The sequence below is a fragment of the Saprolegnia parasitica genome (assembly GCF_000151545.1).
Source record: "Saprolegnia parasitica CBS 223.65 unplaced genomic scaffold supercont2.34, whole genome shotgun sequence".
Classification (NCBI taxonomy): domain Eukaryota; phylum Oomycota; class Saprolegniomycetes; order Saprolegniales; family Saprolegniaceae; genus Saprolegnia; species Saprolegnia parasitica.
Window position 1 is genome coordinate 82,005 of NW_012156428.1, and position 24,305 is coordinate 106,309.

At 57.1% G+C, this 24,305-nt stretch overlaps 10 protein-coding genes across 10 annotated transcripts; 7 read left to right on the forward strand and 3 right to left on the reverse strand.

Moving 5' to 3' along the window:
* Nucleotides 1-587: 587 nt before the first annotated feature.
* On the reverse strand, nt 588-1,217 carry SPRG_20477 (hypothetical protein; the record flags this gene model as incomplete). Its single annotated transcript, XM_012347181.1, has 1 exon — nt 588-1,217. One exon carries the CDS (start codon nt 1,215-1,217, stop codon nt 588-590), a length of 630 nt encoding a protein of 209 aa, XP_012202571.1.
* A 608-nt stretch (nt 1,218-1,825) lies between these two features.
* Nucleotides 1,826-3,435, forward strand: SPRG_20478 (hypothetical protein; the record flags this gene model as incomplete). The annotated part of the gene is made up of 7 exons (XM_012347182.1): nt 1,826-2,065; nt 2,109-2,219; nt 2,268-2,565; nt 2,612-2,769; nt 2,821-2,898; nt 2,951-3,071; nt 3,119-3,435. 7 exons carry the CDS (start codon nt 1,826-1,828, stop codon nt 3,433-3,435), a joined length of 1,323 nt encoding a protein of 440 aa, XP_012202572.1.
* A 550-nt stretch (nt 3,436-3,985) lies between these two features.
* Nucleotides 3,986-4,822, reverse strand: SPRG_20479 (hypothetical protein; the record flags this gene model as incomplete). Its single annotated transcript, XM_012347183.1, has 1 exon — nt 3,986-4,822. The coding sequence occupies one exon, from the start codon at nt 4,820-4,822 to the stop codon at nt 3,986-3,988; it is 837 nt and encodes a 278-aa protein (XP_012202573.1).
* A 1,648-nt stretch (nt 4,823-6,470) lies between these two features.
* Nucleotides 6,471-7,073, forward strand: SPRG_20480 (hypothetical protein; the record flags this gene model as incomplete). Its single annotated transcript, XM_012347184.1, has 1 exon — nt 6,471-7,073. The coding sequence occupies one exon, from the start codon at nt 6,471-6,473 to the stop codon at nt 7,071-7,073; it is 603 nt and encodes a 200-aa protein (XP_012202574.1).
* A 788-nt stretch (nt 7,074-7,861) lies between these two features.
* On the forward strand, nt 7,862-9,391 carry SPRG_20481 (hypothetical protein; the record flags this gene model as incomplete). Its single annotated transcript, XM_012347185.1, has 1 exon — nt 7,862-9,391. The coding sequence occupies one exon, from the start codon at nt 7,862-7,864 to the stop codon at nt 9,389-9,391; it is 1,530 nt and encodes a 509-aa protein (XP_012202575.1).
* Nucleotides 9,392-10,331: 940 nt separating this feature from the next.
* SPRG_22206 (hypothetical protein) lies at nt 10,332-11,489 on the forward strand (the record flags this gene model as incomplete). The annotated part of the gene is made up of 1 exon (XM_012347243.1): nt 10,332-11,489. One exon carries the CDS (start codon nt 10,332-10,334, stop codon nt 11,487-11,489), a length of 1,158 nt encoding a protein of 385 aa, XP_012202633.1.
* Nucleotides 11,490-15,146: 3,657 nt separating this feature from the next.
* On the forward strand, nt 15,147-16,502 carry SPRG_20482 (hypothetical protein; the record flags this gene model as incomplete). Its single annotated transcript, XM_012347186.1, has 1 exon — nt 15,147-16,502. One exon carries the CDS (start codon nt 15,147-15,149, stop codon nt 16,500-16,502), a length of 1,356 nt encoding a protein of 451 aa, XP_012202576.1.
* Nucleotides 16,503-18,139: 1,637 nt separating this feature from the next.
* Nucleotides 18,140-19,183, forward strand: SPRG_20483 (hypothetical protein; the record flags this gene model as incomplete). The annotated part of the gene is made up of 1 exon (XM_012347187.1): nt 18,140-19,183. One exon carries the CDS (start codon nt 18,140-18,142, stop codon nt 19,181-19,183), a length of 1,044 nt encoding a protein of 347 aa, XP_012202577.1.
* A 2,019-nt stretch (nt 19,184-21,202) lies between these two features.
* Nucleotides 21,203-21,552, reverse strand: SPRG_07885 (histone H4; the record flags this gene model as incomplete). The annotated part of the gene is made up of 2 exons (XM_012347157.1): nt 21,203-21,459; nt 21,504-21,552. 2 exons carry the CDS (start codon nt 21,550-21,552, stop codon nt 21,203-21,205), a joined length of 306 nt encoding a protein of 101 aa, XP_012202547.1.
* Nucleotides 21,553-21,762: 210 nt separating this feature from the next.
* On the forward strand, nt 21,763-22,076 carry SPRG_07886 (histone H4; the record flags this gene model as incomplete). Its single annotated transcript, XM_012347158.1, has 1 exon — nt 21,763-22,076. A coding segment is annotated over one exon (314 nt), but the record flags the coding sequence as incomplete, so codon positions are not given.
* Nucleotides 22,077-24,305: the final 2,229 nt, after the last annotated feature.

The following is a 24,305-nucleotide window of genomic DNA, read 5'->3' on the forward strand; positions in this document are numbered from 1 at the left end:
GACGGCCGCCGGGGACTCGACGGGCCTTGAATCGTCGAGGGGCATTGGGTGCCGAGCGCGCGAAGAGCGGCGCCATCGGCGCGACCACCGACCACTGCCAGCGACCAGCACTTACACGGCAAAGGACGTAAGACACAGAGCGCACAGCACGCCGGAGCGCGCCGTGGCCCTGCGGGCGACACGGCAAGCCGCGCCGCCTAAGGCACCAGGTGCCCTTGGAATGGCGGGCCCTGCGGGCGACACGGCAAGCCGCGCCGCCTAAGGCACCAGGTGCCCTTGGAATGGCGTCACCCAAATCCAGCCAAAAATGCATAGTGTCAGAACACACATAGGTTGTTAAGTGTGGAGACGGCCAAGTGTATCTGTAATAGTACAGTGGGCAACTAAAAGTGACACAGGTACTAGTAAAGGATGGTGAAGACTAAGCTATCGATCGCTGCACCGTGTTGCATGTTTTTTCTGCAGAGTCGCTGGCCATTGGACGCTGGACGATCTTGCAGATTGTCGTTCGAAGGCGGGAGACCCACGGCTTTATGGGTGCAAGAGTAGGACCACAACATTATGGGTGCAAGAGTAGGACCACAACATCATCGGCGGATAAGAATAATATCTTCGTCGGTGCCATGGCTCTTTCTGGCGGCCTCGAACGACTCGAGACTCATCCAGCAACACGGGTGTTCGGGCGACGCTGGGTCCACGTACGCAACGCCGCGTGCAGAGATCGAGGCGACCACGATAAAGTGGCCCTGGAAAGTACCACTACGTGGCAGCTGCACACAGCACGTGAGCTCGCGGGCGTCGATGAGCACGAGCGCCACGTGATCGCGATTTGCAAGCGCGTCGCGGAGCGCGTCGATCGAGACACTGCCGCGCCGCGCGCACTTGGCAGCAACGACGGCGTTAAAGAGCGGCTGGATGCGCGCCATGTCGTCGAGGTAGTCACGCGTGTAGAACGCGTCGTGGGCCAAGTGCAGTGACGTCTCGAGCACGAGCGAGTGGAACGTGATCCGGTCGCCAAGCCGCGCCCGAAGGAGCTCCACGAGGTCAACGGTCCAGATGCTGCGCGTGCGCACTGCGTGGGCGAGTGCGACGGCGTCTTCGCGTGCATTGGGTGTGGCCCACGCGAGGACCATTTCCGCGCAGGCGAGCCCGCAGTCCCAGTCGCCGCGCTGCCGCACCTGACGCAGCATGAGCAATGTGGACTGGAAAGGCGGCATGCCGAAAATAAAGGGGTGGTTTTGATTGGCCGAAATCACGCCAATCGGACGGCCCGGCCACGATCTTTAGCGCTGCGGACAGTTTGCCGCGCACATAGCCCGCCTTTCGTACGCGAGGAGGTCACTAGAGCATGCAGAGATTGTAGTCACTTCTGCTCAATGATCATTTTTGCAACATGGACGACTACTGCTCCTCGTTTTGCCTTTTGAAATGACACCTTTCTCACCATCATATGCTTGGCCACGCCCGCGCACTTGTACGATTCCGCCGACGCTCCGTCTGAAACATGACGTCCATCTCGCAGGAGGGATATGCAATATGCTATAGCCTCTTTGTAGGTTGTGTGCGGTGTCAGCACAATCGCGCGTCAGCACGCCTGGTTTAAAGACGTGGCATATGCCACGCCAGAGGTATCCGGATACAAAGTGCAATCCGACCCGTACCGGGGGTATTATCCGGTTCCCTGGCACGATTGCCACAATGTCTTTTAAATCAGGGAATTTAAGCTTATGGAGCTTCGATTGAAGCGTGCATGTCGTTAAAACGCGGGAAAAGACAGATGGGCTGACCTACGACGCCACATTGGATTTTATTGCGTCTTGCCGCCATGTCCGAGTGGCGCCGCTTCCTCCATGCGTCCAAGAGCCAGAGCAAGCTCACGATGACGCTGCCATTGGACTACATCCAGAAGAAGTCGGCCATGGCGCTCTGCCTCCCCGAGCAGCGTACGGCCATGGAGACCCTCGACAAGCTCATCGACGAGGCGACCTCCGACTATGCGACCGCCGAGAACTGGCCGCTCATCATCGCGGTCGTCGACAAGCTCAACGCCGTTCTTGACGACGAGGTACATCGGTCGCTCTCTAGAGCCACGTGGCATCGCCGCGTAGGTCCGCGACGAGGCGGCGCGCATGGTGCGCATGCGACTCGCGAACCCGTCGACGACCGTCGTCCTCGCCGCGCTGCATCTGGTCGAGGCCATCGTCAAGAATTGCGGCAAGGTACATCCGACGGACGATGTCTCGTTGTCCCATCAACGCCATGGCTAGGGCATGCGCCAGCGGATCGCCAAGCCCAAGTTGATGCACACGCTCGAGATGCTGTACAAGGAGCATGCCAACAAGCGAGGGCGCGACAGCTTGGAGATCCAGGCGCGGACGCTGGAGCTCGTGCAGGCGTGGGGCGAGGCCTTCCTTCCGTTCCGGCGCGACTTTGCGGGCTTTGTGGACACCTACCATAAAATGCGGATCCAGGGCGTGCACTTCCCAACGCAGTACGACACGACGCGGGCGCCCGTGCTGTCGCCGCCGCGCGGCCACGAAGACAACCCGTTTGCGTTTGCGGCGGGTCTGTAGACGCTGCGATCGTGGACAAGTTGTCATCATGGGCGTAGACCAAGTCGAGGACGAGCCGGCGCCGAGTGCGTACAAGAACCTCCCGCCCGAGGACACGTACCATGTGACCAAGAACATCATGGACATGATGGACGACATGCTGCACGAGTGCAGCAAGACCAACTATGCGACACTCCACAGCAATGACATTCTGCAGGTAGGGTCTCTCTACCGCCGCAACACTAAGAACCTATTGTACGTGGAATAGGACTTGGCCGTGCAGCTCAAGCAACTCGAGAAGCGCCTCGTTGTCGTCATCGAGCAAGAAGCCAATCGGAACGGCGCGGTGCGTTTTTTTCTGATTTCAAAACTATCAACTTGATACTGGCGTGGCGTAGCATCTGGAAAAGTACCTGAGCTTGAACGACGAAGTGCAGCAAGCGATGCTCCACTTCAAAGAGGCGTGCGGGATCGCGGTCAAGCAAGTGACGAGTCCTCCGTCGTCGCGCAAGCACAAGCGTACGACCACCTTGGTTTCGACGACGGCCGCTGCATCAGTATTGTAGAAGACGATGCGATGCATGACAACGACCTTGTCAAGGAAGGCGTGCTCTCGCCCCGCAAGGCCGCCAAGTCGACCTTCGCCGACGACCGGTCGACGCCCAAGAAGCCCGCGACGACAGACGATAACGATGACGACGACGATCCCTTTGCGGCCTTTGCCAAGGAGCGCGTACAAAAGCTGTCGGCGGTCGCGGGGGCCGCTGCGCCCAGCGTAGGTCCCCTCATTTCGTTTGATGACGAGGCGCCGGTGGTTGCTAAAACCTCCGTGCCCGAGACAACGAAGGACGACGCGCCGCTGATTTTTGGGACGATGATCTGACGGCGGCACCGGTACACTGCGCTTGTATCGACTATAAAAATGAGGTCATCACTCGCAACTGCAGGCACCGCTTCCGAAGGCCTCGTCGTCGTTCAACCCTTTTGACAGCCCTCGCAGCCTCGCCCCTCCGCCCGCAACGCCGTTATTGGCAGCACCATCGGCGACAACAGCACCAGCAAATCCGTTCGACTTGTTATTTGATTGACATGTCACATAGTCGAACACTAAGCTATAAGATATGTCGTATGGTTGTCTCGCACGATGGGACGGCAACTCGGGCCAGTCGACATGTGCATGGAGCCGCGTGATGGTGCACGTTCTAATGACCTCTGCACACATGAAATGACTCTCCCTTGGCACTAGAACGCGTTGTTTCCAGAGCCAGAGTACGTAAAGTGCCCTTGTCCAGAGGTACCTATCTATCAACTTGATACACTTGTAGGAGGCGCATTAATTAATCCAAACACAAGAAAGAGTCATCTGTATTCAGCAAAGGTGCGTCGGGATCGGTCGGCCGAGACACGCAAGCTGGACAGTCGGATGATGTACTTTAGTGCACGGCGAGGCGCGTCGTCAAGAAGTGCGCAACCGCCGTGTGTCCCATGAGCGTCGCGGCGTCCTGCGCACGCTGCAGGTGGCAGGCGCTCGTCGAGGCGGCCAAGAACGTGACGAGGTCCAAGTGCCCGTACCGCGCAGCGTGGACGATCTCGCTCCCGAGAAGACGCATGCGCCCGTCCGCGATGATGCGGCGGACGAGGCGGTCGTTGCCTCGCTTGGCCGCGAAGAGAAGGCCGCTGTGGCTGCAGCCTTCCGTTCGATGCGCGTAGAGCCACTCGACGACATCGTGATGGCCGTGGAAGATGGCTTGGTCCATCGCGCGTGTCGTGCAGCCGTCCATGCGTTGCTTTGTGAGGTACTGGACGATGTGGAGGTGGCCGGCGCCCGCTGCTGTGTCCATTGTGTCGGCGCTAAAGCCTTCGTACGCGTGGGCGCTCAGGAACGCCAGGACGTCGACGGCTCCATGCGTCGCAGCGGCGTGCACGAGCCGGCGCTGGTCGAAGGGCGACAGCACGGTCGTCTCGTGGAGCGACGCCAAGAGCGCCGCATCGTTGCGGGATGCGCAGTAGAGGAAGAGCATGCAGCCAAGGTTGGCCATGTCGCGCATGGCGCGGCGAACGGCGAGCAGGCCGTGGGCGGCGATCCACGGCTCGAGGATGGATGCGACGACGTCGATCGAAGGCATGGGCTGCTCCTGCGCCGAGCGCACGAGGTGGTCGAGGCCACGCAGCTGCAGCGAGACGATGAGCTCGAGCTGCTCCTTGTACCAGCCGTCTTGGTACGCAAAGACGACGTCGAGGAGGTCGCGCGAGTGCAGGACGGCGTCCATATTAGTTTGGTGTTGTTTAAGTGCGGCCATGGCTTCGAACTTCGGGTGTCAGCCAATCCTGCGTGGCACGGCCGCTTCGAATATTTGGCACTTGCAATATCAATATTGCTCCAGAGAGTGCGCTCCAGCATGCAATATGCACTGGGATCGCACGAGACGCACCAGCAATGTGACCCGCTACGATACTATAGACCACGAGACGCAGCCTTTGATGGTGTTGGATCGTATTCACTAGTGTCTTGACCTAGGGAGGTGTCTATTTTGTCAAAAGGAACACGTCGAAACCACGATAATACTGACCGAAGGCGGGTTGATATTGCACATCATCAATATTTGCCAGCAGGACTCGGAGAGGCTGCCGTGCACCCTTTGCTCTTTGCTCTATCATGCTGTACTTGAAGTATCGACGACACGAACAATACCGTACTAGTACGGTCAAGGCAAGGGCTATGAAGAATATCCTTACGTCCTAATGGGTTAACATTGTGTTTCAAGACGCGCACGATAGCTGTGCACGATAAGGTCAAACAACACGTGAGTCGATCAATGTTCAGACAGGTCATCGAGCGATGGTCGTATGCCTGCGTTCACATGATGCTGATGGTCATCCGGTGTGGATTGCTAGTACAAATTTGTACCACAAAGCCCTGTACATATTAACTCAGTAGAACCACTTGGGTACATCAATGGTCGTACGTAAATGTATCGGCAGCACAAACCATCAATTGTCTGGTCTCTTGGATTGGTAGATTGGCCTCGGTCTCGTGGTCCCCACAACCAGTCAACCCTAGCTAGCCCTTAACGTTACCACACCAATGGCACCGTCGGTACCGCGAAGGTTCGAGGCGACGCAGCGGACCAAGAAAGACCAGGAGCGCATGGAATGATCATCTTATCGCTCATCTGACAGATCTTATGGCAGATCTTCTTATCGCGGATCGTAGCGCATTGAATGCATCGAGACGAAGCTGAGATGCTGTGGCCGGTGCACCAACGCCGCGCGTCTCCCGGCCCATTTGTGTCGACTCTGTCACGTAGGATGGATCCCGCATGGTCGTGTAGTGATTTTTGGGCGTAAGTCCATGGCTCCGACAGTGCACGTGGAGCTTGCAGCCGTCTTTGTCGTGGCATTTCCAATTGAACGATACCGCTCGACGTGACGAAAGTTGATGGGGCCGTTTCACCCATGACGTGGCATCACGGTTGACCAGATATCATACTCTCGACCAATGGACAGGAGGGTATTATAGGCAAAGGAATTATATCAAGGAAGCTGGAGAATCCCGTCAAGTGTCGACCATTGCGGAGCCCTTGCTAAAAGGAAGACAAGCTTCCGGCTCCGCAGACAAGATTCCGGCAAAGCGCGTCGAGTCGACGAGGAAGGACCTCTCCTACTAAGTACGCCAGTGTCTACGCTGTGACTCACAAAACCACATTGTCCGTACCTTCTTATAGCATACGTCATACGAGGGGTTGGCCCGCTACACACTCTGCTACGCACAATGTTTGGGACCAATCTGGCATCCATGTCCATCCATGTGGCATCACATCTCTTGAATGCGACACACACAAGAGGCAACAAGTGTTGGTCGTAGCAGCCACACCTCCACTCGAGCAGCTCATTTTTCAATTCACCCCGTCATCCAGAATGGAGTCCACAAGCACCCCTGCCGCTGCCGTTTCGTATGTCCCCCTCGCCGAGCCACCGCACGAAAAGACGATCGATGAACCCGCCGGTGTCGCGACAACGCCCGCCGACGAAGGCCTCGTGTACGGCGCGTGGAAGGCCGACATTTGCGGCTGCTTTACGCACTGCATGCCCAACTGCCTCTTGGCCTACTGCTGCCCGTGCGTCCCGCTGGCGCAGGTCATGGCTCGCATCGGCGGCAGCTACTGGACGACGCTGCTTACGTTTTTCGTCATCTACCTCGTCGGCCAAGTCTCGGCGGGTCTCATGCGCTGGCAGCGCGCGCCGTCGTGCCGCTACTACGACGACGACTGCGCCACCTCGTACTCGAGCGGGGTGTACGTCTATAGCGTCGCCTTCTGCCTCGCGACAATCGGCATTTCGTACGTGCGCGGTCAAGTGCGCAAGGCGTTCCAGATCCCGGGCTCGAGCTACGAAGATTGCCTCTGTGCGTTCGCGTGCAGCTGGTGCTCGATCGCACAAATGGCGACGCAAGCCAACACGTACACACCCGGCGCGTGCGACTGCGAAGCCAAGGGCACGCTGCCCGCGTTCCAGGCGTGAGACGAAAAGCTACAAGGTCCACAGTATATTTCCCACACCAAAGACTTGTTAAAAAGATCGTGTTCATGCGCTGTTTCAAATCCTGAGAACGGTATGAGCACAATCGACCTGAGACGAGACACGGCCAGACGCGACGTCCTCGGTAGTCAAGTGGGTCCATAACAGGGGAAACATCGTGGTTTATTATCTTTTTCAATGGACATGCTGGTGAACGTTAGACTCTTCGGGAACCGAGCTGTGGCAGTGACACCGATCTGTCGTGCTCGTGTGGCAGCAACGTCTGGATGCAGGTCGTGCCCGCAATACAGTCGTCGTCGTTTTCACAGATCTTCCCACCAGAGGTCAAAATGACCAGAGGTCGGGTCGAGTTCAAGCGTTGTGTCCTCAAATCATATGCAAAGGCAGTTAGCTCAAGCATACACAATACAGCCGATTGTAGTAATGTACGAATGAAACGTTTCGACGCCAGCCGTTATCTCCATAAGATACCTGGTACTGGTGTATATATATACTCTATCCCGCATGTGCATGGACGATATTGGTGTATGTCCCAACGTACCACTATGTCTAGTCCATTCCGACGTTAGAGACCATCAATGTCGACGGCACATGGCGTGACGTCCGTCAGAGATGTCGGCCCTGCGCATGTCCCACTGAAAAGGACACTGTCATGTACAGTATGTACACCAATGAAGGTCCCCACCATATGAGGCCTCAGCACTCGGTGAAAGTATCGCACTCTTCAAAACGACGACCAGTGCGCAGTGCTCATGGAGACCACTCCCGTGATGCAAGCTCCGTTTGGCTCGATTACCGCTGGCCCCCACGCACTCAGGTCGGCCGGCGCCTTCTTCTTCCAGTCCGCGGCGTTCCGCTTTCTTCAATACACGCTCAACGACCTCCTCTGGTATGTACTCATGAAGTACCTTGAAGCGGACGGCCAGCAGTACTCGGAAACCCTCACTCTTATTGACGCGACGAGCTATCTGCGCTTCTTCTTTTGCGTCTTCTCGGACATTTGGCCGATGTTTGGCTACCGCCGCAAGAGCTGGCTCCTGCTCGGATGGGCCATCGCCGTCATCGCGCTCAGCCTTGGCACGGTGCTTCCCATCGGTGCTCCGTACTGCGACTTTGTCAAGTACCCCGTCGACTGCATGCGGAACGAGCGCAACGACGCACCCTACGCCGCGTTCAACTCGAACGCCACCGACAAGGCCGGCCGCTACACCCGACTCTTCGCCGGTGCGGCGCTTGGTGTCGCCGTCATCGGGGCTGCCTTGAACGGTCTCATGGTCCAGTACGCACAAGTGCAAGACGATTCGGTGCGTGGCAGTCTCCAAGCCAGCTTCTATTGTGCGACGACGGTCGGCCGACTCGCGTCGTCGCTTCTGCAGCAGTTTGCGCTCAACTTTACGACCTTTGGTGGCGACTACGACTGGATCCTCGACGTCCAAGCTGCGTTTGGTCTCTGCCTCGCGGTGGCGCTTCTCGCGATGGTCTCGACGCTGTGGCTCGACGAGGTCAAGTCGACGCGGTGCCAGTTTGGCGTCTGGTGGACGCAGCTCTGGGCCCAGCTGCAAACGCGCGCCGTGTGGCGCGTCGTTGCTTTCTACATGTTTTTCGGCATGTTTCAAGGCGTGTACATGAAACCCATCACGAGCTGGCTCACGGGCTCGAGCAATGATTGGTTCAGCACCGTCGACTGCGTCGTGCCATTTCTCGTCTATGCCGTCGTCGGGCGCGTCGGTCGGGCGTGGTCCTGGCGCACGGCGATTCTCATGTCGTCGCTGGCCTGCGTCGCTCTCCGCGCGTTCTCGGTCGTCAGTGTCACGCAGGACATTGACCGCAGCGCGACGTTCAACAGCATCTTGCTCGTGCTCATGCAAGCGGCCATGTCTGTGACGGAGCTCATGTGCGGCTTTGTCCTTGTCGAGACGACGGGCGCCGGCTACGAAGCGACGTTTGCGGGGCTCCGAATCGTGATCTCGTACGCCAACAGCACGTGGATCAACCAGTGGTCGACCTTTATTCGCGAGAAACTGCGGATCGAACCGATCTCGACCAAGGACGGTGAGGATACTTTGCTCACTGAAATTGTGCACGCAAGCTATGTTGTGCTGGGCATTCAGCTCATCGGGCTTTGCTGGATCGCGCTGCTTCCGACGCAGAAGGCGCGGCTTCTCGAGCTCAAGGACGCGGCGACCGCAAAGCCACTTGCGGGCTTCCTCGTCGTCATTGGCGTTATGAGCCTTGTATCGTACCCGCTTCGCGACCTCCTTTTCAGCCTCGTGGATTATTTGAACGCACGCGACGAGTAACCTCTCAACATGAAAGAAGGATAATGTTTTTTTACCTTGCATTGCAGCCTGTGGCTGCAGCTATCAAATGGATCGTCGGGGCTTAGACTTTGCGAATGGCAGTACACGTTGGTGTGTGGGCCGTGCGTCACCGTCAACAAGCGGTGCGACGGGGCTAAATTCTCCGTGTCGTCGTCTTCGCTGTACCTAGTTGGGCTCAAGCTTGACACCAAGCGGGCGACTCCATAGCAGCGGTGGCGCCTTGCCCATCTCCTCGTCCGGAGACATGGGCGACTTGGTGGCTACGCACACGCATCGGAAGCTCGATCGAGCCAATACCGGTAGTCGTGTGAGCGGTGCATGCAAGCACACTTAAGTGCGCGCCCCGCGTCAAGTAGTAGAGTAGAATTGACTACGGCTCCGATTCCACTCCCATTGCCAGAGCGAGAGAGCTGTGTAGTTGGGCGGGTCAGAGTCACATCGGAGCAAGCTGCAGTTTAATGTCCAACGATAAAACGGGCTCGATCATGTACTAGTACTGTACAAAGGTTACGGGCGGCGAATGATCGAGCCACAAGAGCATGGTCACGACGCACGCGTGTCGGTTCGTGTCGGTGATTTTCATCGTTTCGTATTCTATTGGTAGGAATTAGCCTGCAAGGCAGGAATTAGCATGGAAAGCTGGGTCCATGCTTTTTGTCGTATTTTATTAAAAGCCCGCGCACGCACATGCCATTTCTATAGGTAAATAAAATTACGAGTAAAAACGACCGGCTATTATAATGACTCGCGACCTCTTTTTATTTGTATTCTATGATTTAGAGGCGCACCATGGTACGAATTCGTCCGTCCAGCGATGCCATTGGCGTAGCGCTCTGCGACAACCGACGTTGGACATGGTAGCACCGGCGCGCGGGTGTGGACAGGCAAGTCCTACGCAGCTTGCGCAGCATTGCTCAAGATGCCCACGCCCACGCGCACCACCGTGGCGGTGGCCATCGCCTTTCTTCTCTTTGCCGCCTACGGCGCCTGCGTCAAGGCCCTCGATGCCTCCATGTACAGCGCGCTCCTCGCGATGCCGCACGCCAGCACCGTGGGCACCGTCGCGATCGTCGTCGCGGTGCTTGGCCTCGTGCACCTTGTCTGGACGCGGTGCGCGCCGTCGCCCACGCTCTGCCTCGTGCTGCTTGTCGCTGAGGTCGTTTGCGCCAGCGTGCTCTTGGCGTATGCAGTCGCGGCGCTGTCGACAACGACGCATGCGATCGACGACTCGCCCAAGCTCACGACGTACCAGCACCGCATGGAAGAGTTTCTTGCCTCGGACGCGGCGCGCCAGTACAAATACAGCAGCAGTCTCACCTATACGTGGGGGGTAGACGCCCCGTCCCGGCCGACGCTCTCCTACGTGGGCTACGAGTACCCACGTACGGTCGCACGCATGTTCAATGACGTGTACTGCATGAGCGAAGGCCGCCACTTTTGCAGCGCGTTTCCGCTCGTCCAAACGATCGTGTTTCCAGGTCTCTGGGCCGACCCAAACGTGACGGCTGCGATTGCGCGCAATTTATCGACGCTGCCGACCACGTTCGCCAACGTCACCGTGACAGCCACCACGACCATCGAGAGCTTTTGCGCGCGCGTTAACATATCGTATACCATCCCGCGCGACCAAACGGAGCCGTTCATGCGCGATCTCGGTCGACTCTGCAGCAGCTGCAAGACGCTCGGAACGCTCGCGACCGTCAGCACGGACCACGACACGCTCAAGCAGTGGATCCATACGTCGTGCCCAATGACGTCGCCCAAACCGTCGGGCGTCTACTGCGTCACCGCGGCCGATTGCATTCAAACCAACGTGCTGCGCCCAGAACGCAGCGATGACTCAGAGTGGTGCTACGTCACCGAGTCGTACCTGAACCCATCGTACGACGCGTGCTTTGGCCACACGCTCATGTCGGCAGCACGGACGTACGCAGTAGCGATCGTGATCGCCTCGGGCGTCCTCTTGTGTCTATCGGTGCTGCTTCTTGCGCGCGTCTATGTCGTGCGTCAAGTGCAACGATACCAAGATGCGCTGCGCGAGGCTGCGGTGCAGACACCGACGATGACTAACGTGTAATATTGTCTTATGGTGGGTTCGAATATTGTCTTATGGTTGCTCGTATTTATGGTACAGGATGATTGGACACACGTAGTAATGAGACGCTCGGGACCCTACCCCTCGAAGTCCTGCGACGCGGTCGTCCGCAGGGATCGCATGCGCCGACGCCACGAACGCCGAAGCGAGATGGAAGCGGTGCACATTGGTGGCTGCCAAGAACTTGGCACATGAAGATGTGAGCTAATGATACGCGCCCAACAGATGTTGCGCCGACATGGGCGTGGGCAAGTGCGCAGGCAGGTCGGGCTCAGACACAGTCCGCATCTGGGTCGAGAATGCTCGTGGGACAAGGGCACCATGCGAAGAGATCCTACGAATTGTTGCAGTATACACAGAGAACGCTGGCGTCAAGAGCTGATACAATGACGTTGAGAATGGTTTTGTGCCACAGCTTTTGGGTGGATTGACAAGATACTTTTTGAAAACCAACTGTTGGGAAGAAGATGGAGTTGTTCTTGAAGTGGGTCATCTAGTACTATAGAGAAATCGATGCTCAATAAAACTGTCAGACATTCTTCGCTGTGTGCACTCGGTTGAGGAACTTGATTTAGGCAGGTGGAGGCAGGAGAGCGATCCGCGGGACGAGGTGACGTCGCGGCCACTCGTGTAGAAGACGGAGTTGTGCGTCGCGATATGTATCGAAAAATGCATCGCATGTTGCTCGTTGCAGTCCACCGCTGTGTGCATCTGATTCCGATCAACCTGAGTCCACGACGTATCAGACGCTCTGATTCAAAGGGACTCAGTCCGCTTTTCTTCGCAAGTACCCGGTACGCAGTTCTTATTACGTGTTCTCACCCGCGTGTTTCGGTGCACTGACGTGGTCGACATGTGGCACGTTGGCCGCGTATTTGCACCGCGCAGCACACATTGTCGAAGCTTCTTCTGCAGCCAAGTCGTATCAAGTTTGCTGAAAACATCAAACTTTTACGGATTCTCTTCCCGACACAGATGCAACAAACTGTGTCCGAGTCCGACCGTGCGTGGTCCCACGCCGCCACCCGTCGGTTTGCCAGCGTACACTTTCACATTTGCTTTCTTCTCGACAGCCACCACCAACATGCATCATCGCGCCCTTTTCTCTTCGGTCTTTGTGGCGTCGGCTCTTGGGATCCCCGCGGACGAGCGCGCGTCGCTCGTAGCCGACCTCGACCAATGGCGCGCAACGTTTGGTCGCGATGCAGCGGCGAACGGTCTCCTCCCGCAGCTTATCGGTCTCGACGAGGTGGACGCGACCGAGCTCTTGCTCTCGCGGCTTCAAGCAGCCAAAGCGGCGCTCCCGGCGCTGCGTCGCGAGAACCCGGACGCCGACTTTACGCATCTCGGGCCGTTTGCGCTGCTGAGCCATGACGAGTTTAGGCAGCGCCTCGGCCGCTCGTTCGCCAAAGCGGCGCCCAAGCGTGCGCTACGACCCGACGCTGTCGACTATGGCGCGCTCCCGGCTGCGACCGCCGCCGGCAATGTCGACTGGGCGACGCGCTCGAGGTGTATGAACGCGGTCAAGGACCAGGGCAGTTGCGGCAGCTGCTGGGCCTTCGCGGCCACGGGTGCCATCGAGTCGGCGCACTGCATTGCAACGGGCGCGCTCCTTAACCTCTCGGAGCAGCAGGTCGTGAGCTGCGACACGGTCGACGGCAACGGAGGCTGCGACGGCGGCCGGGAAGTCACCGCGATCAACTGGGTCGCGTCGCGCGGCCAGTGCGTCACCTATGACTACCCGTACACGTCCGGCGCGTCGGGCAGTACGGGCGCGTGCCAGACGACATGTTCGCCGCAACCGCTGGCCGTGGGTGGCGCGGTCCAGATTGTCGGTGAAGCTGCGCTTGAGACCGCGCTCAACACGCAACCCGCGACCGTGACCGTTGCGGCCGGCAACGAGGCGTGGCAGTACTACAGCGGTGGCATCGTGACGTCGTGTCCCAGCGCCATGTCAGACCACGCGGTCATCGCCGTCGGCTACGGCACGTCGGGCGGCAAGAGCTTTTTCAAGCTCCGCAACTCGTGGGGTGCGGCGTGGGGCGATAACGGCTACATCAAGCTCCAGCGCGGTGTCGGTGGCAAGGGCACGTGCAACGTTGCCGAGAGGCCGGCATACCCCAAGATCTACGGCGCGGCAAAGCTGGTGACCGCAACACCGATGGCGACGCCCGAGCCAACGACGCTCCGCCCGTGGACGAACAGTGAGAGTGACGGAGACGTCGATGGTGGCGAGTACAACAACTCTTAAAAGCCGCGTCCAATTGATGGCAAGTAGGTAGTGCAAACTCGCACGTTCTGTGGCACGAGGTGTCACGCGATATAGTCGACTGCTATTGTGCAATGAATTGGATCGTGTTGCTGATGGCAGAATCTTGTCTTGCTTGCAGCGATCGTCTCGTTCGAGGCCAGCGCCGACCCGTTCGCCTGGCGCAAGTGACCCTAAAGTTGTGTTGCAACACGTTTTGTGATCATTTCTACAGAGGAATGGCCATATCGGTTGCAGCAAGAGATGGCAGAAGCGCCAAGGCACCTTGGCAGCAGCGATCGAAACCAAAAGACGACGTGTCAAAATATGTACTGTGGTTCGTTGGCGACGCAGTAAGAACGTCGACGTGTGTGCACGGCAACATTGCACTTTGCCGTAACATCGCTGGCTAGGTACACACCTGTTTCGTACGTACACCCGTACAATTGACAGTACATTTGTACGAGATGTACGTAAGACATCCGAGACCCAGCCAATCAAAACGATCGCGTCCCGTACAGATCGGCAACGCTGCTGGCGGCGGCTCGTTCGAAGTAGCATGTGTGGTCCTTAATTGCGTATGATAACAATGTATCGTACTTGCGTTAAATATCGATTTTGCTTGCACGGTAGGTCCTCGCGGAGGAAGCAGGCGAGACGCTACTATGGTGTAGCAGGCCATCGTTCGGCGTAGCGACCTTGTCGAGTCGGTGCACTGCAGTCTCGTTGTCGTGGTAGCAACAAAGTAGCCCCGCGTGCTGTTTCTTTTCTGCCAAATATCGCTCGAGCGTGTCACTCAGTACGTCTCGTTCGACCAGCCTTGCATCCCGTTATCTTCCGGTTACACACGCGCACTTGGATCTAAATGGACGCAGCTGGTGGCCTCGATATCAGCGTGGCACAGCAGATTGGTATAATAGCATTGCTTTTCCTGCGCTGCGCCCGATGCACAGCAGGAATCACGCGTTCCAGTGGTGTCCAGCGACTATCAGCACGTCCGACGCTTGATCTGTCGCGTGTCGGCTGCGCGGAGAGATTGTCATGTTGTGATATCCCCGAAGACATTCCTCGTTCTGGTCGTGCATGTTTGAAGGTAACCCCGTCTTGAAGCGGCATCGAATCCCTCAGTGCTTGGCCCTTGATCAGAAGGTGCGATCCTCGGCCTCGGACGTTGAACCTCTCTCAACTTGCTAATCTCGGTGCTTGATCGACAGCCACAACGTTCGATATCCAGCTTTGATTCATGATTCACCTTTGGGTAGTAATCTGGCTGCGAAGAAGCGAGCATCTCCACGGAATGCGAGCCGCGGTTGCCGCCGAGATTGGTAATACCGGCCCATCTCATTCGAATGGCACGAGTTGCAGCGCGCACTTTTTGATTTGCTTGGAGAATGCAAGCCGCACTTGCAGTGTCGACGGTAGTCGCGTTCGCTGGTGCGAGCCAAAGCGACTTGGAAGAATGGTTCATGAAATTTGGCGCGGAAGCGATCACCAACAACCTGCTGCCGAGGATCCACGGCGCCACCACCGAAGCGACCAACAACGCGCTTTTGATTGAGCGACTGGACGCGACCAAAACGCTCATCACCACACTGCAGGCCGAAAACCCGGATGCAACCTTTGGGATCGGGCCCTACGCGCTCTTGACCTCAGGCGAGTTTGCTCAGCGCCTCGGGCTTGCGGGGATACCACCGTCCGTTGCGGCCCCGCCGGCGCTGACCGCTACGCCGCCGAATGCGACGGTCGACTGGACGACGTCCAAGTGCCTCAACCCAGTAAAGAACCAAGGTCGATGCGGCAGTTGCTGGACGTTTGCGGCCACGGGGGCTGCCGAAGCAGCGCATTGCATTGCGACCGGCACGCTTCTCAACCTCTCGGAGCAGCAGGTCGTCAGCTGCGACACGACCAACGGCTTTGGCTGCAATGGTGGCTGGGAAACCGGCGCTCTCAACTGGATCGCAGCTAATGGCCAGTGCCTCACGGCCGACTACCCCTACACGTCCGGTGCGACGCAGTTGACCGGCGCCTGCCAAAAGATGTGCACGCCACAGAAGCTTTCGATCGGGTCGCTCGTGTATATCGCTGGCGAAACCGCGCTCGAGTCGGCGCTCCAAACACAACCAACGACGGTGGCCGTCTCGGCAGGCAACCCCGTGTGGCAGCACTACATGGGCGGTCTCGTCACGGCGTGCCCCGCTGCGATCTCGGACCACGCGCTCGTCGCTGTCGGGTACGGTACAACCGCGGATGGACAGCCGTACTTCAAGCTGCGCAACTCGTGGGGCGTCAATTGGGGCGAACAGGGCTATATCCGCCTTCTTCGCGGCGTCGGCGGCTACGGAACGTGCAACCTCGCCGAGGCGCCGTCGTACCCGCGTATTACCTACCCGAATCCACCGACAAGTGCGCCAACAACGCAAAAGCCAACGACCCTGGCACCGACGACCCTAGCCCGAACAAAGACACCGGCTCCCACCAAGACGCCGGCTCCCACCAAGACACCGGCTCCCACCAAGACACCGGCTCCCACAAAGACACCGGCCCGAACAAAGACACCTACCCCCACCAAGACACCGACCCCCACCAAGACACCGACCTCGAGAAAGACGCCAGCCCCCACGACCCGCAAACTACCGGTAACCCCGGCTCCCACGACGCCACAGCCACCGGCGGTGACCGTAAAAACCTCGATCCCGTGGCCAGTCCCTACAACGCCAACGCCACGTCCATCGCCCCAATACAACTAGGGTAGCGCAACCCCGTCGCCAACGAAAGTGTCATCGATAACGCATCATACCCGCTAAGAACTTATGTTGTGTACTGTGTACCCTGTTGAGATATCTTTTCACCCATAACTATTACCCGGTATGGTCCTCTCGGTGGTTTGCTCATAGACCGATGGCGAGGCGCCACGACATACAATCTTCTTGTCGTGTGAAGTGTTGATCGTCCGAGTAAAAGACACATACACAAAACTCGACAAAAACGCTGCGTTGTCTACGAACGCGATGCCAAGGATACTAGATGGAAGTCCTTCGTGGTAATAAGGCCATAAACTTTGCTACTATTCATGGCCGTTGCGAAATGCGGGTTGGTCATCGTGCGTGCGGCCGTTGTCGAAAGCAGCGCGCCAATATTTAATTGCATTTTTGGTAGCAATGCGTTGCTCAGATCTCCAGGGTAAATCCTCGTTGCCGTCAGTGGCCTCTATCGGCACCATCGTCTCGGCTGCAGGTCAGCATATGCCCGTGTAGACCACATGTTTCCCATGCGTTTCCGGTGCAAAGAAAAGATTCGGCCGCTGAGAGCAGCTGACTTCGTTCGCGATTCCGACTCTGTTGCTTGGTATAACGTGTACAACCATGCACTGCTCTCATTGTCCGATCAAAGAGACGTGGTGGAAAAGGCACATCGACATCCATCGCATCATGTCTGCATGATTCAGTGTATCAAGTTGATAAGCTGATACAGATCGTATTGTGTGCACTTATCGCCACGGGTTCGCGCGGCGCTGTAGGGCGCGAAATGTGCGGCCGTGGGCAGGGCGCGTTCATCTAATCCCGTTGCAGAGACAACGGTAAAGATACTCGATACCACGACGGTACAACTGTTACCAGGCATAGCAAAGTCGCTCCAGCGTCCAATCTGATTTCGCAACGAGAGATGATGGTTGGCCGGAGCGTTTGAAAACCACGCCCACTTCGCCCACGTTGAATTGGAGGTGTGACAAACGCGTGGGATGGGAGGTTCCTTGTGATGAAAACAAATACTATTTCCAAGTGAAAACCCCCATTGTGTACGTGCCCAAATCTATCTTTTTTGCAGCTCGTTGTTCCCTCATGGACCCCTCGTCAAGAAGAGAAGGCAAGAGTGCCCGAGGAGACGCACCGACGAGCAGCGAACAGAACCCAAGCGTTGGCGAGGATGATTTGCCGCCAACTCAGAATTTGGTTCTCAGGTTGGTCTGGTGCAATTGCTTTGCGTCACACAGTTTACGTGCACGTCTACGAGTCTTTATTTCGCACTCTGATGCACGCCACAACACTAGAATCGGATGCATTTCAACATGCTGCAGCTCATCTGGCAAAGCGGCCATTTACAAACTTGTGGACAAACTAGAACAGTCTTGAAAACGTTAGCATAAGAAATGTTGCAGAATAATGGAACCCAAAGTCCTTTAGAAGACACGACCACGCTTGCAAGGGGTGCACTGTAGCATCCGGGCGCCGATACAATGTGTCCCACGTCGTCCAAACGTGCTCGAACACAGCTCCCACGGTGTACCAAGCCGCCAACATGGATCAACTCAGAAAATCAGAATACATCCCATCGTCCAAACCGCCAAAGCCAATTCCCAACGCTCATTGTTCAATTCGCCTCTGCCATGCAACGCATTCTCCTCGCCACGGCTGCTCTCACCCTCGTCGCTGCGGACCGCGACGCGCTCGTCGCCGAGCTCAACCAGTGGAACAAGGCCTTTGGCCCGTCGTACTTGCCCACGGGCGTGGACGCGGCCAACACGGAGGACCTCCTCGTGCGTCTCCAGGCAGCCAAGGATGCGATCGCTGCCGTCTCCAAGGAGCAGCCGACGGCGACGTTCGGCATCGGGCCCTTCTCGCTCTACTCGGCCAAAGAGTTCCAGAACTACCTTCGCCGTTCGTTTGCGCCGGGTGCTGCGCTGCTTCAGGACGCGCCGCGGGTGGAGGACCGCGGCGTCGGCGGTGCCAACGGCACCCTCGACTGGTCGGCGACCAGTTGCATGAACCCGGTCAAGGACCAAGGCAAGTGCTCGTCGGCGTGGGTCTTTTCGACGACGGCGTCGGTCGAGGCTGCCCACTGCATCGTGACTGGATCGCTGCTCAACGTGTCGGAGCAGGACGTTGTGAGCTGCGACCGTGACCAGCTCGACGAAGGCTGCCGCGGCGGCCTCGAGTTCACGGCCATGGACTGGATCGGGAAGAACGGTATCTGCCTCGCCAAGGACTACCCGTACACGTCCGGCTCCGACGGCACGAACGGCGTGTGCCAGACGACCTGCAAGAAGCAAATGCTCGCCGTCGAAGGCCACGCGTGGGCGACCGGCGAGCTCAAGTTGGAAACGGCGTTGCTCAAGCAGCCCATCACGGCGGCCGTCATCGCCGCCAACGACGCGTGGCAGCACTACACGTCCGGCGTCGTGACGTCGTGCCCGGGCAACACACTCGACCACTCGGTGCTCGTCGTCGGCTACGGCGCCGAGAACGGCGTCGACTACTTCAAGGTCCGCAGCTCGTGGGGTGCGGCGTGGGGTGACAAGGGCTACATCAAGCTCCAGCGCGGCGTCGGTGGCAAGGGCATGTGCAACGTTGCCGAGTTCCCGATCTACCCCAAGCTCAAGGGCACGCCAATGCCGACGACGGCGCCCGTCCCGACCAAGCCCGCGTGCTAAGTCGATGACGTTTTTCGACCAACTCTATGTTGATATCGTCGCCAACCGTAAAGATGTGTACTATCCGGCTCAATGCGCAAATATAGTCGTTTGACCCATGCTATCCACGGCAAGGTTGCCCGTTGGTACCAACTTGTATGCGTGTTTCGTTGTGTTGAACAAGCGGCAGTCAGCGCGGCGCTGTACGCGACGACACCGATGTTGCGCGCTGTCCATTTCGTCGGCGGCGTATAGCGTTTGCTTTGCGAGCGAGATTGAAGGTCTCTCTAGGTGTAGGGTTAGTACACGAGTGCTTTTTCCAATGGCCATTCGCCACTGTGACTGCGACGTTGTATGCACTCCAGCCGCGTATTTCAAGCTTTCATGCGTGGCAACAAAGTACGAATAGTTGTCAAGTACAAAAAATTTATGGGGTTTCAAGCAGGACGCCCAACGTTAGCAGGCCGGTTTCGTTGTTGGAGCAGGTGTCGTCGTCATGATCGGAAACGTCGGGAGCTCGGCCACCTTGCATACGCCAGTACCGCCGACGCCGCGCTGGAGCTTGATGTGGCCTGCCTCGCCCCAGTTGGCGCCCCACGAGTTGCGGACCTTGAAGTAGTTGACGCCCTTCTCGACACCGAACCCGACGGCGACGGCAACGTGGTCGACGTCGTTTCCGGGGCACTTGGTGACAATGCCGTCCTTGTAGAGCAGCCACGCATAGTTGGCGGCCTCGACTTCCACCGCGACGGGCTGCACGGAAAGCGCCGCCTCGAGCGCCGGCTCGCCAATCGCAAAGTCAAAGCTGTTGATAGCGAGCGGCTGCTTCTTGCACGTCGTTTGGCACTCGCCGTTCTTGCCGTCGACGCCGGACGTGTACGGGTAGTCGTTGGCGAGGCAAATACCTTGCTTGGAGATCCAGTCCAGAGCCGTAAACTCGACTCCTCCGTTGCAGCCGTCGTCAAAGAGGTCGCGATCGCAGCTCACAACGTCCTGCTCCGACACATCCAGCAGCGTCCCGGTCGCAATGCAGTGGGCGGCTTCGACGACGGCCGTCGCCGAGAAGACCCACCCCGCCGAGCACTTGCCGTGGTCTTGCACCGGGTTCATGCACCGGGTCGTCGACCAGTCCACGGTACCGTTGGAGGCGCCGACGCCGCGGTCCACGAGTCGAGGGACATTGTCGTGCGGTGGCTTGGGCGTCGTGCGAAGCTGGGCTCGAAACTCTTCGAGCGAATACAGGGCAAAACGACCAAGTTCGAACGTCGCGTACGGCTGCGTTGCCTGCAGCAAAGCCATTGCGGCCTTGGACGCCTGCAACCGCCCGAGGAGGTCGTCCGTGTTGGTGGCATCGACGCCGCGCGGCAAATACGACGGGCCAAACACTTGGTTCCACGCGTCAAGTTCGAGTGTCAGCGACGCCCGCTCCGTCGGCGAGAGGTCGAGGGCCATCGTGGACACGGCGAGGAGGGCAGCGACCGTGAGTCGCTGGTGCATGGGAAAAGTGAAAATGATTCGAGTCCAACGACGACGACAATGAAGTGGCTTGCGTGGGACTGCATAGTGTAGGACCTACGACCACTGCAGCGCGTTTGGATGCAAGGCAGTGGGTGCAAGGTCGTTGCGCCAGCGATATGGCATGGCCATGCTGCAGTAAAGTAGCTTCACCCGTACCGTCAATTAGAGGACTCTACTGGTTATTCGATTGCCGACCTTGAAAGCTGACGGTGATGCGACGTGCTACGAAGGAGCGTGTAGCTGTTGTTGAAGCCTTATATTAGTGCGCTCCGAGGCTGATTATCCGGGACTCGGATACAAGATCTGAGTTGCGTGTCTCGCGCAGACGTTGGGACCAGATGCAGTTGCAACCGCACTAAAGTTTTCAACCACGTCTCTGCGAATGCACGTGCATTTGGAAGTCGACAGCCTATAGTTACTACTATGCAGTACATTGCAGACCCACATTCCATTCCTCATGTGTTGGGTGGTGTTGAAAAACACCAGTGGGGTGAGCGACTTTGCGTCGCTATCGCTTCAGACTTAGCCGCCAAAGCCGTACAACGTGCGGCCCTGGCGCTTGAGTGCGTACACGACGTCCATGGCCGTCACCGTCTTGCGGCGCGCGTGCTCCGTGTACGTAACTGAGTCCTTGATGACGTTCTCAAGGAAGACCTTGAGCACGCCGCGCGTCTCTTCGTAAATCAAGCCCGAGATGCGCTTGACGCCGCCACGGCGCGCGAGACGGCGGATGGCGGGCTTGGTGATGCCCTGGATGTTGTCGCGACCTTGCGGTGGCGCTTCGCACCACCCTTGCCGAGACCCTTGCCGCCCTTGCCACGACCAGACATGTTGTTGTTGTTGATGTTGCTGTTGAAATTGAAAGTGCTCATGGCAGAGCGTTTGGCGCGATCGCGGTAACCGGATCGTGTGTGATTGGTCTAATTTCAAATAAAGTGGAACTCATTGGTGGAATATTTACATCCAGCTACCAATCCGATGCGCCAACCGCTCCTGGTGTCCAATCAAATCGAGCGATGCATTCTTCCCGCTCATCATCACTCGCATCACTTTCAATTTCAACAGCAACATCAACAACAACAACATGTCTGGTCGTGGCAAGGGCGGCAAGGGTCTCGGCAAGGGTGGTGCGAAGCGCCACCGCAAGGTCCTCCGCGACAACATCCAGGGCATCACCAAGCCCGCCATCCGCCGTCTCGCGCGCCGTGGCGGCGTCAAGCGCATCTCGGGCCTGATTTACGAAGAGACGCGCGGCGTGCTCAAGGTCTTCCTTGAGAACGTCATCAAGGATTCGGTCACGTACACGGAGCACGCGCGCCGCAAGACGGTGACGGCCATGGACGTCGTGTACGCGCTCAAGCGCCAGGGCCGCACGTTGTATGGCTTTGGCGGCTAAGTCTGAAGCGATAGCGACGCAAGGTCGCTCACCCCACTGGTGTTTTTCAACACCACCCAACACATGAGGAATGGAAAGTGCTTCTGCAATATGCTTTCTACACTAGACAGAGCCAATTCAGGCAACCCCAAGATCGAGCTGCGCGCATGGATAGCGACCCAAGAATCAACAACAAAGCGCTTGTGAGGCTTGGCCGGTGCTTCAGCGAGGAGCGTTAGTGGTCGTGATTCGAGATTGACTAGGCAGCGTGCACACCAGGGGTCGTCACGGAGAGCAACCAGCGACGCGTCAAGAGATGGCACCACAGCGCGACGAGCCAAGTGCCGGACATGCAGTCGTGCGATAGAAGCTGCCTGGATAGCGAGTGCGGCAGCGGAAAGTTGCGTCAGCGTCGTGCGGAAGACACGGTTGTTGCGTTCGAGCCAAAGACAATACCAGACGCAAGCGCGTAAGAAGATCGGAAACTATGACCGGTGTGCTTGCTCTTTCCGAGAGACAATAAATACCATTATTGAGCGCAGCCCAATCTTCACGATGCAACTGCGCAACCAGAGGTCTGGTACGGACATCGATATATCCACGTCCGTTAGCCGCGAATCGGAGATGCATCGCCAGTACATATCGACTTGGGTCGTGAGCATTGAAGTGGCGACCGAGCGTTCATGGGACAAGGCAAAGTAAGGTTCCTCGCATGTCGACGGTGTGCGTCATACACCTTGGAGCTACCGAGTAGGCTCAATGGAATATATGTTTGCTCGTTTGAAAAAGCGCTTTGAAAGTGGACATGACATTATAGAAATCAAAGGAGGAGAAAACGATAAGGATAAAATAGAAATGGGCAAATGACTTCTCATAACACCAGCGTCCGCTCACACCGTCTTGGAATAGCAACGGTGGACGTTCATCAAGAGCCAGCAACTCAAAACTCAATTCGAGTTTCTGGCCGACATCCCGAGTCAACGGACGTGGTCACATACGATCATCAAAGTCATTTGTGATGTCAACTTTGAAAACAAAGTAGAACTGAACTGTACTGTAGAATTTGATCCTGTAAAAGTACGGTCTTGCTCTGTTCTACCGTAAATCTTACATTGCTACGAAAGTATTTTAGACATTCCTGATGTAAATTGCACCCTTACATGAGCAAAGGCCAATGTATCAGTGCCAATTCTGCATGGCGCGTAGAAATCCGCATAAAAGCAGATGCTTCCGCATAATATATCGTAGTTTTAAAGCTTTTAACGTATTTGTACGGTAAATTTAATCGCCACAGCGTGTTTTTGTAAAAAGTACACTATATAATACTTTTAAAACACTATATATATATGTTTGATATAGCGTTCGCACTGAATTTGAAAATGTAACTCAATTTTAGGATTCAAGCGGCCGAGGATCCGAAACGTAGAGTTGAAAACAGACTCGCAGCGCAAATGGCGCGCGTCGTTGCTGAACCGTGGGCGTGAAATCTCTGCCAAGGCAACGAGCGAGGATGCTTGAGTCCCGTGGGATTGACTTCTCCTCATAGCTTTTCAAAAAGCACTGTGCACTCGCGCCGGCAGTCAGTAGTTATCGGAAACGCCTCGCTTCGATCCTTTGTACTCTCTTTAGAGGCATCGTGTTGCTCTCGACTCGACAAGAGTTCTTATCACCGATGCGCAAAGAGTTCGATGCCGTACATCGTGCGAGATTGCGGCGCAAGAAGCTGGCTAGGACGAGAGGCGCCAACCCACAGAATGCCTTTGGCATCAAATCGCATTGCGGTTCTGAACGACCGAGGTAAAAGTCCCCGCAAACGATGGCGTTGCCAACGATTGCACTACTCTCGCTGCTAATCTTCACACCGTGGACTATGGTGTGTGTTCCATGGCTGAAGACATCAGCTGAATGGTGGTGAAAGTGTGCTAGACACATCGACAGCAATACGTTGTGCTGGCAACCGCTGGATCGCGCCTCGAGCAACCAAATATTTGGTGGCTTTATGTCGAGGACGACGACAAGCGATGGCCCTCGGGTCAACCTAATGAGGAGCGCGGCGGCCAGCGGTCTCGCTGCATGGGCGATGACAAGAATCGCGTTCACCCTCGTCCAAGAAAGAACAGAGGACGATGAGGTAAACGTAGCTTGTACGAGAGAAAAGAATCGCATGTCATTATGACGGATGTGACGGCGATATCCAAGAAGCAAGCTTGCGTTCTACTCGTTGTCGGTCCGCTGCTACCAGTCCCTACG